General features: G+C 42.7%; 1 protein-coding gene across 1 annotated transcript in view; it reads right to left on the bottom strand.

Annotated features, from left to right (window-relative positions):
• Positions 1–15,039, bottom strand: part of LOC122798603 (protein lifeguard 1-like) — a 279,943-nt gene that overhangs the window by 115,740 nt on the left and 149,164 nt on the right. Inside the window, exon 3 of the mRNA XM_044067679.1 lies at positions 4,633–4,711. Coding sequence (XP_043923614.1) covers positions 4,633–4,711 — 79 coding nt within the window. The remainder of the gene's footprint in view (positions 1–4,632; positions 4,712–15,039) is intronic.

Here is a 15,039-nt window from a genome sequence, read left to right as displayed (position 1 = left end):
CCTGTTGTGGAATTGGATAACTGTAGCTGTGCGCCACTCAGTGGGCACAAAGCCTGAGGGGAGGCTATGATTAAACATGACACTTAGGTGAAGTGCCAGTTCATTTTGTAGTTCATGTAGTACACAGCCTGGGATGTCATCTGGTCCCATGGATGCTGTATTCTTAGCTTTGGAGAGTGCGGTTTCTACCTGTGTGGCCATGATTACCGGAATTTGGCAAACTTTTGGTATTGAGATGGGCCCTTTAGGGGTGAGAGAGGGGTGAAGTTGGCACTAAATCTATCTGCTAGGATATTGGCAATATTGTTGGGATCAGTATATTTAATGCCATTCTATTGAAGCTCAGAGCAGATCTGAGCATTGCCATTTAGATTCTTGACATCTTGGGAATCTTTGGCAATTTTATTTTCGTAACTAGCTTTTGAGGATTTTATGAGGGATCTCAGCTTCTTAGTGAGGCTGGTGAGGGAGTTTTTTTCATCCTGGGATTTTCCTCTTTTCTGCAACAGTTTCTTCCTTCTGTTGTATAGTTTGTTTATAGCAGGGGACCACCAGATTGGCTTCCTTTTTTTGGAGGAGAGCATCTTGGTTCTATTTGAGATGGCATGATTCATGCACGAGTGGATGTGCCCGTACAGTGCCCTAGTGTAGGATTCTGCAGTCAAACTTTCAGATCCCATCTGCATGGGTGTCATGAGGTTTGTCACTTCTGACTTCAGTAGCATGAAGTTGGCTTTGGAGAAGTTTTTTAAGGAGGTTTCCTTACTGGGGGTGGGATGTGGATGTCAAGGGTGGTTTGCTTATGGTCAGACCTGACCAATGAGGGGGTAACCACTGGTGTGGAGCATCTGTCTCCCAAGTTGGTAATGACCAGGTCTAGGATATTGGAGCCCCTGGTGGGACAATGGATTAGTTGATCCAGGGCGTTGGAATTTATGGATTCCAAGAACTGTTGGGAAAAGGAGTTGTTACCTGAGTAGTTTCCCCAGTTAATGGCAGGGTAGTTGAAATTACCCAGTATTAGGGTGTTTGGTTGTATCTTATAGGTTCATAGGTTCATAGGTTTATACTAGGCTATCTGCCCTAAGGCATTTATAAGCCTAGCCCAATTGTTAATTGTGCTCACCCCTTATTATTGAAAAATACTGTGCCCATTAGTTTGTTATGCCTCTGTCCAGCAGTGACCCAGAGATGATTCGATCTCCCATCCACAGGTCTAGATTTCTCTTGAACAGAGTCATTTATTCCACAGCATAGGGAGTCTCTGCTCTATTGGTTTTGGTGGATTTGGATTTTTTGAGGTGGAGCATGTCCATTAATTGAGCAGATGGTATGCGACTGAATAGAGCTGGAGTTTCTTCAATCTGGCAGCATATGACAGATTTTGGAGTCCCTTTATCCTTTTGGTGAGGAACTTTGGGGTCTCTCCAATTGCTGCAGATGTCGAGATACATCCCGAAGAACAATGACCTCACTAGATCTGGATGTGAATCCTTCATGATCAGGTGGGCAATGTAGAAGGTCTTTCTAACCACTTTAGCAATGTGAGTGTCAAGGCCACTGTCAACCTGGGTCCCCAGGTTTGCCACCTATATGCCATGGCTCTGGCACCAGCTATCTGGAGTCCTTTCTGTCATCTGCAAACTTTGTCAAAGTCCTCCCATGTTGGCCTGTACTTCTGAGAAGTAGATGCCAAACAATAGGGGCCAAGGACCCCTGTCCAGCAACTCTAACCCCCATCTTGTGACATATGGGTTTACATTTAAGCTGGTAAGTTTTCTACAATACCGGGGTATTGTGTTGAAAAGTAAAAGCAAGGTCAAGGTAGGCTGTATGGACTGCCTTTCCTCATCAATGGCCTTATCTTCTATCTTTGTTTATGAGCTCCATTATGATCCTCTCCATAGCTTTGCAGACTAGACTTGTTAAGCTTATGGAGGTAATTAGGGGGGTCCAGAGGTGCCACCTTTGTGGAGTGGGACCACAGTTGCCGTCTTAATATTTTCCAGTATGTTTAGAAAGATGTGGTGAGAATCTTGGGACATGGTGGGGGATTTGTAGTAAGCTACAATTTGGATTGCAGTCTTAGCTAGTGTTAGTTGCACCTGGGGAATTTCAGATGCATTGTGTTGGGCAACTACCCTGGAGGTGTGAATATCCTTGGTGAATATGGACACTCCTCCACCTTTAGTGTTTCGGTCTTGGTTTTGTGGCTGAAAAGTGTGACAAGAGTTGTAGCCTGGTATTGCAGGGGTGCTCTCTGTAGCCTTCAACCAGGTCTTGGTTACTGCACAGATATCAATGTTCTCTGTTTTTAGGAGTGCCTCAAGAGAGTGAATTTTGAGGTTTAGACTTCTAGCATTGAGTAGTATTACCTTCAGATTTTGCATGCTTGTATCTGTTACAGTGATGGTTTTGTCCTTTGAACTTTGTCTAAAAAAGGCACTATGGGGTGGCAAGAGCTTTAGCCAGTAACCTGAATCCCAGGGGTGACAGGTGCAGGCCATCTCTGGCAAAGCATCATGGTTTGTCAATCATGTCTTCCCAGACAGACAGAAAATGGATCCCCTTTGAATGACACCAGAAGCTTAGCCAATTGTTGAAATCAATCATTTTGTCCTTATACTGTGGTATCATTCTGGGTGAAGACAGGATGCTACTCAGGGCTAGGGTCATACCTGCCTGGGCCACATGATCCGAGAGCTCTTCCATGTCTCTTTTCATGTAGTCCAGGGAGGTACATCTCAGCATGGACAATGACAGAGTCGTATTTGTTCTTGTTGTGGAGTGACTTGAGTGCCTGCATTATGTGGCGGATCCTGGCACCCGACAGGCAGCTGACTGTAATTTTCTCCTTGTTTAGCCTGGTGAGTGGGACAGCAGTGTGCCTGACTATAGAGTCACCTATGACTAAAGTGTTGGGCACATTGTCTTGCCTTAGGGGCTGTTGTTGGGTGGCACACTGGTGTTGTGAGCTATGTGTCACTTTGGTTGTGACTGGTGTTTGTTTGCGTTTCAGCTTCGGAGATCCTTGTTGCTTGTGCTGGTTAATATTAAGGGCCTCCACATATGTGGGTTTAGTGTTGCTATGTGTGGGTGTTGATGGTGAGGGTTTTGAAGGGCTATGAGTTGCTTGAGGTGTAGTGCAGGTGTTAACCTTCTCCTCTTGACTGTCTAGCACACTCTTGGCCGGAGAGAGCTGTGCTTCCAGTTTGGCTGTGTAAGTGCATCTCTCATAGGTTGTAGTGTTGGGTGGTAGGAGGAGAGGGTTGTCTGTGTACATGAGGCAGTTGCCACATTGCCCCAGTATGCCCAGATTCACCAGGTGGACAGAATAAATCATTTGTGTCAGTGTGAGATTCAGTGACAGCTCCTAACTTGCAATCATCTGCAGATTTAGTCAGCCAGAGACCACTAACATTGGCCTTGACTTCTGAGAAGTAAATGCCACAAAGGAGAGGTCCAAGGACTAATCCTGAAGGACTCCACTTGTGACTGGCCTCTTTATAGAGGTGAACTCTCCAATTCTAACTTCCTGGGTCCTGTCTGTGAGCCACTTGGCTATTCACTGGGTGAAATACATTTGTTCCTAACCTTTTGAGTTTGTCGACAATTCTCAAGTGGGGTATTGTGTCAAATGCCTTGCCCAAGTCAAGGTAGGCAGTGTGAACGATTTTGCCCTCATCCATTGCTTTCGTGACCTTCTCAAAGAAGTCCACCAGGTTGAGTAGACATGATTTGCCCTTGACAAAACCAAAGTGGGTTGGCTCCAGTGTCTGGAGGTTTACTATATCTCTGTTGATCATCTCCATGATAATTCTTTCCATGGCTTTACATACAAGACTAGTGAGACTTATGGGTCTGTAGTTTTCAGGGTCTGTAGATGGCCCACCTTTGTGCAGAGGGATGACTGTTGCCTTTCTCCATTCACGAGGCACAAAGCCTATTTGGAGGTTACAGTTAAATAGTAATTCCAGAGGCCCTGATAGGTCATGTTTCATGCTATTTAGAAGGCATCCTGGGATATTGTCTTGGCCAATTGATGCAGTGTTCTTGGTCTTAGAGAGAGCATTAAAGACATGTTCCCTAGTGATAGTAGGGGGAGTTATATTTGATCATATTTCCTGAGGAAAGTTTGATGGGGAGAGAGGAGTAAAGTTGGAGATGAATTTATCAGCCAGGAGATTTGCTGTACACAATATCAAAGAATACAAAGGCCTAATGATTTAAGTACTAATGTTCTCTCACCTCTGCCATCTTTCTTGGTGTTTGATCACTGCTGGACATCCTGCTGTGGCTGGTACAAGGCTTGTTCTTCCTATTAAATCCCTATGCAACTTGCAGTGAAGGGAATACAGTCTTGAAGCTATAACCTGTTCCCCTTCAAGTTTTTCTTCATCAGTGTGAGCCAGTTTTTGAAGATCATGTGCACACAAAAGGAAATCCAGCTACTGTTCTGATACCTGCTCTCACATTTTAAGCCTTAAATAGCGTATGGAAATGGGCCTGACCTTAGTAAGTTAAGCACCAGGATTTAATAAGAGATGATATTAGCCCTTCTTTTTTGATTTAAACAATATGCAGACCCTGAGTGATCTATTATAAACACTTTAGTACAGTAAACAGACTCACCAGTAAATAAATATGCAGATGATTCCAACTGTAATGGCTAGCTGAATCATCAAAGTGATATAAACTTTTCTGATAAAAGCTGCAGAGAAAAAGGAATAAGAAAGTTTCAGGTATGCATTTTCTCTAAAACATTGAAATTCAGGTATAACAGTGCTAGAAGGCATTTTTTAACTAAAAAAGGAAATGTATTATATCTATTACTTCATTAGCAATGAATGAATGATCACACAATAGCAGTTACAATGTGAAGCAGTTTTTGAGAAGGGAGAAATAAGAGATTAAAACTTACCATATCAGATGATCTGTGAGAGGTTCTCCTCGGTGAGTTGACTGATGGGATTTTCTGAGTAGCACTCCCAGTCTTTGATACTTCTTCTCTTCAGGTCCCAAAACTAGGTACGCATGCACTTCCTACTGGTGCGTATTCCATGACATCAAATGCTACTTAAGAGACTGTGCCTGACTGATGTGGCCTACTGGTTTGTCCCCACCCACTGTGCTTGCATAGTCTTTAAGTAAAGTAACAAAAACAACAACCAGAAAGGATGTACCTACCCGGCTTACAGGTAACTCAAATAGTAGATACTGGATTTTAAGGCAATCAGAGGGTAACAGGTACAGTCTGAGGATGGCACCCTCACTGATCAGCTAATAAGGTGGGTACCTATCTATCACAGGTGATAGCAACAGTCCTCCACAGAAGGTAGGTTGTTATGAAAAATCCAAACAGTACTATAAGCACTTCTAGGAGACCAGGGCCAGGGAGGGCTCAAAAGGTGAAAGCTTAGAAATCAAATCCTGTTATAGTAAAATATCAAATGACCAGTGACTCTGGGAGTCACAGTCCAAGCAAGTGTTTGGCAATGATGCTTTGGTAAAAAGCTCTTAAATGAAATTGAAAATGAAGCTGAAAGAGAAAACTAAAGACCAAGTGGTCATAACATAAATGCCCAAAATGGAGGCATTTGTGAGGCATGCTGTAGAAGTAGCCACATTCCTGGCACTGTGACTTTTAACTGGTCTATATTATCTTATCAAATACTGAATTTGCCGAACTGCAACTACATCAGACATGCAGTTCAGCAAATTCGCTGTTGTGGGGGGCTGCACCCCCCCACCCCCCACTAATTATATATACCAACTCAGAGATCGCACTACAGTAAGGAAAGGGCAAATTGTCCGATACTGACTGTACCACGATTTCACTATTACCAGTTCGCTGAACTGCATTTCTGATGTAGATGCAGTTCAGCAAATTCAGTTTTCGAGGATATGCTATAAACCCCTTTTAACAGCAGCATTTTCTAATAAATGGCTGACCACACAATGACAAAACACAGTATATTCCTGGGCTCTTTCTTTTCATTTTTAAAATAAAGTTATAAAGCAGGCCACCACTTAAAAGATGTCATTGCGCAAATGAAATTGGTTAATGGCTGTTGCTATCCAGATGGTACTATCTATAACTGTTTCCTTACTGGGTGATTTCTGTCCTTGATTGTAATGGGAATTCAGAATTTGTTTTGTGAGTTGACAGTAGACATTACAACACCATACCAAGTCTAGTAGATCTGATGTTTGAAGAGCATTGGCCCATTGCTGGTAACAGCTGTCTGGGCCAGTATACTGATATTGGTGTAACAGTCTTTCTATTTTTAGAAGAAGATTTTTCTGGAGGTATCATTGGTACCACCTGCAAAGGTTCTTTAGATGGTTCAGTATGCCATCCTAGTTTCACATTCATAAAGAGTGGTAGCTGTTTTGAACAAAATCTATATCTGTATCTTGGTATTCTTTCATGGGCCACAGTTGGTGAGAATACATTGAAGTAAATACTATTGTATTCAAATTATTCTAGAAATTGTGAACCTAAAATAGTTAATTAACAGTATATGATCAGTTTGCCATTCTTCGACTTAAGATGCTGTCTTAATTTGAAATAAACTGGAAGCATGCACAATGCTTAAACATTCCTCTGTTCCAGAGGTATGTATAAATAATTAATAAAATACCATTATGTTTTCTGGCCATCATAAAAGGCTATCCAGCTATTGATATAGTACTGGAAATGTTTTACTCAAAGTCCACTTTAAGAGTGAAACTACCTTTACAAGACAACCCTTATATACTCAGACGTACACAGGACAACAGTTTCTCTTTCTAGCCTACCATCCATTTAAAACTGCTGTAGGTGAGAGAGCCTTCTCTAGACTGGGACCCGTTACCTGGAACCACCTGCCTACAGACATCACATATCTAGAAATCATTTCAAGCTTCAAAGATGCACTTTAAGAGCATTTCTTTACTAAATCTACTTGTGTCTGCTACCATGACAATGGATAGGTAATTTACCATTCCATATAGTGAATAAAATAATACATTTAATAAACTTTTCTCAGATTCTTAATGTGGCATTTTATACACAAATATTTCTCATGTATATAGGAGTTTATTACATGTATGATTGCACTCTATTTTAAGCATATCTTAGCTTGCGTTTGTATTTTTTCTTTTCTCAATGCATTCTGACTGCATTCAATCTTAGTATGCTCTGAATTTTGCTATGTACTCATTTTGTATCTAATATTGTTGATTGAAAGACAGTGATATATTTTCTGCTCTTTGAGCTCAGTTCATAGCTAAAAAAGATCAGTTGACCAGTTCATGTACCTGGTGAACAAATACTAAATAAATAAATAAAACTGGGCACTGCAAAATAACTACTCACGTTTCTTTCTGCTGTTCAAAATAGCCACAAGCATTACATGACACAGCAAAATCCTGCCAAAATAGGTAATAATGTTAAATAATTGATTATCTGGGTCTATATTAGATCAGTGAATGCTTAAACAAGCGAACGCTGATTAATTGACCTTATTTTAGTGAAAGTGAAAAATATCGAAGCAGCAGAAACCCGAATTTTTTCCTAGGAAAAGAATTTGGTTGTCCGTTTCTGTTGCTTCGGTATTTTCAGTGCTGTGGTGGAAAGTTGTGGGTCGGATTCAGGTAAGTGTGCAATTCTGTGGATGTGAGTGTTAGGGTGGTTTAGGTGAGTTAGGGTTAGGGCTCAGGTTAGGTATGTGTGCGATTGTGTGGACATGAGGGTTAGGGCAGATTTAGGTGAGGTTAGGGAGCGGGTGAGGTGAGTGTGCGATAGTGACGGACCTTACGGTTAGGGTTTGGGTTAAGGTAAGTGGATAGTTAGTGTAGGGTTAGGTGTCAGATTTTAGGTGTATGTGTGTGGATTTCTGTTTGTTTGGTGTGCTTGTGTTGTGTGTATGTGTTTTGGATCAGTGATTTTTTTTCCCTAGGGAAAAAATCGCTGATCTGACAGTTTGAGATTGTAAGCTTTCGCTTACATAAGGTCGATCAATCAGCGTTCGCTTTTTTAAGCATTCGCTGATATAATATATACCCGATTATCTTTAGTATATTAATATGTTTCAGAAATTTCATCTGTTATATTGATTGTGCCTAGTCTATGGACCACATAGAAATATTACATTCACTTATTTATTTATCTCCTTCTTCACAGGGGTTTAATGATACTCTATACAGCAATTACATCAATTAAGTGGGGTTTCTTGTCATTCTTCAGACCTATCATCAGACTTGTCACCAGGGGTGGCTCGTGCTATTGGACTGCAGGACTGCAGTCCCCCCCCAACTGCAAAATGAAAACAACAGAAAACAGAAAAGTAGCTGCAAGTCCTGTGCATGAGTGCTTTTCCCTATGTGTTTTCCGGACTGCCGTCTAACCAGTCCGGATTACAAAAACAAGGAATTCATTTTAGATGCCCCAGAAGTCTATGCGATTTATAATGTCTGCAGTCTGGCTCCCCAGCACTCCTGACTTTACAGAAAGTACAGTTGTGTACACTTACCATAAATGTAGATGTTCGAGTGTATTCACTGTTGCAGTCATTACATTTGGGTTATCTTCTTGCAGGTAGCCCCCAGCTGGCCTCATTATCAAAGTCTTGGGTCCTGCATCGGTTGCTGTCTCATCTTCCATGACATCGAGTAGTCAGGGGTATAAAGCATGCAGCTGATGCCATTACATCAGTTTTTCTTGCCCCAGATGTCAGGTGCCCCCATAATGGGAAGCAATTATACACAAGGTTACACCTCCAACAAAATTCAAATACACCAGAAAGCTTTAAGTATAGTAAATAAGAAGACAGGTACAGTTAATAGAAGTCAAGGGGCTGGAGGGAAGGTAACCAGGACTGCAACAGTGAATACACTCGAACATCTACATTTATAGTAAGTGTACACAACTGTACTATGTTCTTCTTGTTTCACTGTTGCAGTCATTACATTTGGGTAGATTCCCAAAGATAAGGAAGGGAGGAGGCAATTAGAGAGCATTAGGACCAGCTATTAGGCCCTGCAAGTCTGCCGTGGCAAAACCAGCTCTGGATTTAGAAAAAAATTGGCAAGTGGTAATGCTTGGTGAAGGTATGTACAGAACTCCAGGTAGCAGCTTCTAGGATGTCCCTGGTAGGAACACCTCTGAGAAAGGCTGTAGAAGTAGATGCAGCCCTGGTGGAATGGGGTATTATCCCCTGTGGGGTAGGTTTTCCACGGTGCTTATAGCAGAAATTAATGCAATGGCCTATCCACTTAGAAATGGTTTGCTTTGAAATGGCCTTCCCCTCTGCCCCTGCAGCAAATGCAACCAGCAGCTGTTCAGATTTCCTGAGAGGCTTATTCCTGTCCAAGTAAAATCTAAGTTGCCTGTGCACGTCCAAGGAGTGCAGTATTCATTCCCCTTTGCTCTGTGGATTAGAAAAGAATGTTGGCAAATAAATGGATTGATTAAGGGCCACACTGGATACCACCTTGGGCATAAAGCAAGGATTAGTCCTGAGGACACCCTGTCTGCATGAAAGATGATGAAAGGCTCCACTGCCTTGAGGGACTGTAATTCAGACACTCTTCTTGCTTAAGTGATGGCTAGAAGGAAGGCTGTTTTCCAAGAAAGGAATTTCAATTCTGCAGTTGCAGCTGGCTCAAAGGGAGGTAGAGTGAGCTTTTTCAATACAAAGTTAAGGTCCAAGGCTGGAGTAGGGGCTCTCCTGGGTGGTCTTAAGTTTTTGGCCCCTCTGAGGAATTGCTTCAGCAGTGGATGAGAGAAGAGGGGTGGCTCCATATTATAATGTGCTGAAATGGCCGAGGCATGAATTTTAATGGAAGAGAAGGAAAGGCCCTTGTGAAGCATCTCAGTTAAATATTGAAGAATATGCAGTAAATTGGGCACTATTGTGCCCATCACCTGAGTTTGGCACCAGAAACAGAATCTTTTCCACTTTTCAGCATAGGATTTTCTAGTGCTAGGCCTCCTTGCCTCCAGAATGACATCAATCACTTGCTTACTGAGGGATGGTAATGGAGAGCTCAGGTAATTAGCCAGGTTGCAAGGTTCAGTGTTTAAAGCTGGGGGTGCAGAATCTGGCCCTCCTGCTGGGACATCAGGGAAGGGGTCTGAGGCAGGTGTCATGGTTCCAGCAGTGACACACTGTGCAAGAGGGGGTACCAGTGTTGGCGTGGCCAGTCTGGTGAAATGAGTATTGTCCTTGGTTTGTCCTGTTTAATCTTTAGTAGAACTTTCGAAATGAGAAGCAGAGGGGGAAAGGCATAAACTGATAGGTTTTCCCAGGTGAAGGACAGGGCATCCACTTTCCAAGCTTGTCTGTGGGGAGTCCTTGTACAGCATTTGTCCAATTGGTAGTTCTGAGGGGAGGCAAACAGGTCTATCTCTGGGCTCCCCATTTGTTTCGCAAAGTGTTGAATATCTTTAGTTCCAGTTTCCACTTGTGTGGGTCCATGAGATTTCTGCTAAGGTCATCTGCCAGTGTATTTAGCTTGCCTGGCAAGAACTGAGCTTGTAGGTGCACTTGGTAGCTCAAGGCTGTGTTCCACAGAGCCATGGCTAGTCTGCAGAGGGGGTATGAGTGGGTTCCCCCCTGCTTGTTTATGTACCACATAACAGTGGTGTTGTCCGTCTTTACCAATACTTGTCCTGGAAGAATGTGGTCCTTGAAGGCTGTCAGAGAATTCTGTACAGCTAACATTTCTTTTTGATTGATATGCAGGTGCATTTGACTTGGGTTCCATTTGCCCTGAATACACTGCCCTGCCAGGTGAGCCCCCCCATGCATAGTCTGATGCATCTGTTCTTAGGGTTTGGGTGGCAGGGGGTAGAGTGAATGGCAGTCCCTTGTTGTGGTGGTAGGCCTCTGCCCACCAAAGAAACTCTGTCTTTATACAAGGAATGATATGAATCATTGATTCTAGGTCCTGAGAATGTTGACACCATAGGCTTTTTAGATACCATTGTAGTTTCCTCATATGCAGTCTTGCATATGTAATTAGTAGAATGCAAGAGGCCATGAACCCCAGGGCTTGCAGTATTTTCCTTGCAGATAGCTGGGTCTTTGTGGCCAGTAGTTTGAAGTAGGCTGTCAAATAAACTTGTTTCTTTGGCTTGAGGTAGGCCATCTGGAAAGTTGTATTCAAGCTTGCTCCCAGAAATACAATTTGTTGGCAGGGTACTAGGTGAGATTTCTTTTTGTTTATTATGTACTCCAGCGAAGTTAGTAATTTCTTTACAAATGCCATATGATTTAATAGCATGGCCTGGCTTTCTGCCTGAATTAGACAATCATCCAGGTATGGGTATATTTGAATATTTCATTTTCTGTTTAAGTAATCCAATAATATGCAATAACTGGAGCTAGGCATTTTGTGAATACCCTGGGCACAGTAGATAAGTCAAAGGGCAGTGCAGAGAACTGATAGCGCATGTAGCCTGCTCTGAAGCATATGTATTTTCTGCAAGATTCCCTTATTGGGATGTGCAGGTAAGCTTCCTTTAAATCCAGTGTTGCCAACCAGGCATTTTTGCCTAGCATGGAAAGCAGCTGATGAAGAGTTAGCATTTTGAATTTTGGGATTACCAAAAAGGTGTTTAGGATAGACAGGTCCAGGATAGGATGCCAGGAATTGTCTTTTCTGGGTACCAGGAAAAGTCTTGAGTAAAAACTTTGCCCCCATTCTTCTTCTGGGACAGGTTGAAAAGCACTGATACTTAGAAGAGAGAGAACCTGCTTTTGAGCCTCTGCCCACTGATTTGGGGGTAGGTCTGGCCAACCGTTTGGGCTTGGTAAGGAGTGGAAGTGGAATCTGTATCCTTGGGAAAGTATATTTAAAACTCATTTGTCTTGGGTAATGAGTTCCCAGTTTTTTGCATCAAGGGTGATCTTTCCCTCTAAAGGAACAGTCAGTTGAGCAGGGCTTGGAAGGTTTAAGGTTAAGTCATTGTGAAAGTTTACCATAGGGGGGGTGTCTTACTACTTCCAGCTTTGGAAGTGGGAGCCCCCCCACTGCTTAGGCCTGTGAGTACCTTGAGACTGAAGCCTGGGTGGTCTGCTGGTCCTGGGTTTGGACTGAGAAGGCCTGGAAGAGACAGGAAAGGACCATTTATTGGAAGGACAGTGCCTACTAAATCTGGGAGGCTGTACTTGCAGGAAACCTTTAACAGTTTGCATAGATTTAGCTTTTTTCTCCATCTTTTTAAGAACTTCTTTTGCTTTGTTGCCAAACGAGCGGCCTTGGTTTAAAGGAGCATCCAGTAATTTAGCTTTAACATGATCTGGCAAATTTTGCTCCTTAAGCCAAGCATGTCTTCTAAGAAAAGACCTAGTGACAGCAGCCCTGCAAGATGCTTCTAAAGAGTCAAAACCACATTGCAAAGTATGTTTATCAACTTGCTCAGCAGAATGCATTAAATCCTGTAATTCTTTAAGTACTTCTTCTGCTTTGTTGCCAAACTGGCAGTCTTGGTTTAAGGGAGCATCAAGTAATTTAGCTTTAACATGATCTGGCAAAGTTTGTTCCTTAAGCCAAGCATGCCTTCTAAATACATACCCAGTGACAGCAGCCCTGCAAGATGCCTCTAATAAATCAAAACCACATTGCAAAGTATGTTTACCAACTTGTTCAGCAGAATGTTCTGTAATTCTTTATTTTCAGCACAGTCAGGAATCAACATCATTTTCTGTTTAAGTAATTCAATAATATGCTGCTGATACTTTAACATATGAAACTGGCAGTTTAAGGCCCTAATGGCCAAAGTAGCAGAAGTGTATACCTTCTTACCCCATCTGTCCAGGGCCCTGGAATCTCTATCAGAAGGGGTAGGGTTTTTGGCAGTAGTAGCCTTAATGCCTTTGGATCCCTGTGAAATGGCATCTGGATCCACAGTAGGATTCTTAAAGAGGAACTTGTGAGAGTCAGGTACGCTGTAATACCTGTCAGGTTTCCTGGGAGCCGGAGATAAAATGTCTGGGGCCAGGCTAGATTCTAAGAAGGCATCTTCTACAATGTCCAGTGCAGGAGGGATAGCTCATGGCCTGTGTTGAGGTAGGAGTAAGAATTCCCTAAGCTTCTTTTTGGAGTCAGAGTAATCCTGGCTTTCCCATCGGAAATGCTCCCTAAGAGTATGCAAAGTTTCACCAAAAGAGAAATCTTCTGGAGGGAAAGCAGAGGGAATGGAGTCCTCTGCATCAGAATCCTCATAGGTAGATAAGGCTAAATCCTGGTCATCAGAAGAAACAGAAATTTCAGAATCCTGATCAGAAGAATCAGAAGGAAAATCAGTTCTAGGTCTCTTAGAGGAGAAGGGTAACTTCCCCTGATTAGAGTAATAAGGTCTTCAGCCATTCTTATCATTTGTTTTTTAGGCATAGAGGCCTGACCATGCTGTCTGGGCGTCAGTTTTCTAGGCGTGGATCGAGTTTTAGGGCTTGAAGAAGAAGATGGCATTGGTTTAATATGCAAGTCAGTAGGCCTGAATACACCCTCAGAAGCCGGTGCCTGCACAGCAGCTCATGACCCATCCAAGGTAGAGAAATCCACAGGTTCCATAGTCGAAGAAGCATCTCGTGGCATACCGGACTCCAAATGGGTCTCAGTAGAGGCCTGCGAATCTGAAGTAGCGGGTATCAGGGGCTGCAAAAGTGCCTCACTGAGTACAGGCGAACTGGCGACTAGCTTAACAGAACCGTCGTCAGCAGCTTTGGACCTATGCGGTCTGTCTCTTTCTTTATCTTTGCGTTTTTTCGGAATGTCGGTAGTCGGGTAGCTTAGCGAAGCCACTTCTGGATAATTGAACCGAGTACCAAAATAGTTAGATGCGGAAATGAACCGACAACAAATAGTTCGAGGATTGGATAAGGCACAAAACCGACAGTGAGGGACGTCGTGGTCTGGGCCTAAGCAAGGAATGCAGTATGAATGAAAATCTTCATGAGGTATTTGCTTTCCATAAGTAATACAATTGTTAACTTTTACTGACATCGGTTTAGAGCAAGAAAAAGGATCCCCAATGGAGATCTGAAACTCGAAAACGCAAATTTCAGGAGTCGGCTGACCGGCACTTGCGAACTGCTTCTGCTTTGGGCATCGCACAGCAAGAAAGACTGATGTAATGGCATTGGCTGCATGCTTTATACCCCTGACTACCTGACATCATGGAAGATGAGACAGCAACTGATGCAGGACCCAAGACTTTGATAATCAGGCCAACTGAGGGCTACCTGCAAGCAGATAACCCAAATGTAATGACTGCAACAGTGAAACACGAAGAACATCAACTGATTGGCTCTGCACTCCTGGCTTATATCTCATTGGCTGGCTCCCACTCCTGGCATGAGTGCTACTTGCAAGGGAGTAATGGCAACAGATGTGTAAGCAGACATTCTGGTTCAGAAGCTGCCTGTGTGGACATTCTGGTTCAGAAGCTGCCTGTGTGTGTGTGTGTGTGTGTGTGTGTGTGTGTGTGTGTGTGTGTGTGTGTGTGTGTGTGTGTGTGTGTGTGTGTGAAATGCCCCCACTCCAATATTCCTGGTAGCTAGAGTTATGCAGGCTGAGACTCAAACCCTGTACCTTGGATACTGGTAACAGCAACAGCCTGAATTCCCTACCTACCACCATTGCAGATTTTTGCCTTATATGTTTTATAATGTGATGACACAGGCATTTGAATTTCAGACTTCATATTCTTCAGAAAATATATTGGTAACACTACACAAAACAAAACCCTTTATTCTACAAAGTTTCTAAGTTTATAACATCAATATTTGAAATTGTCCCTATTTTTGGGATTGTGTTCTCCCATTATTGACTTTGTCCTGGTTTGTTGTGCTAAGAGGTTGAGAGCTTCGGTGAGAATTGAGAACAGAATTCACTGAATATGTTTGGCTTTGTCCAAGTGTTTTGTGCTAAGAGGTTGAGAGGTATGAGAACTGAATTAATTAAATAATAGCCATTTAAGTTTCAGTCGTCATTTCTTTTAAGAAACAGCTTATATGACATAGTGGTATGTTGCTCTAACTGTAGTGC

Source organism: Protopterus annectens, chromosome 3.part1 (genome assembly GCF_019279795.1).
Source record: "Protopterus annectens isolate FY-2018-M chromosome 3.part1, PAN1.0, whole genome shotgun sequence".
Classification (NCBI taxonomy): Eukaryota; Metazoa; Chordata; order Ceratodontiformes; family Protopteridae; genus Protopterus; species Protopterus annectens.
This window is presented reverse-complemented; position numbering and strand designations above follow the sequence as displayed.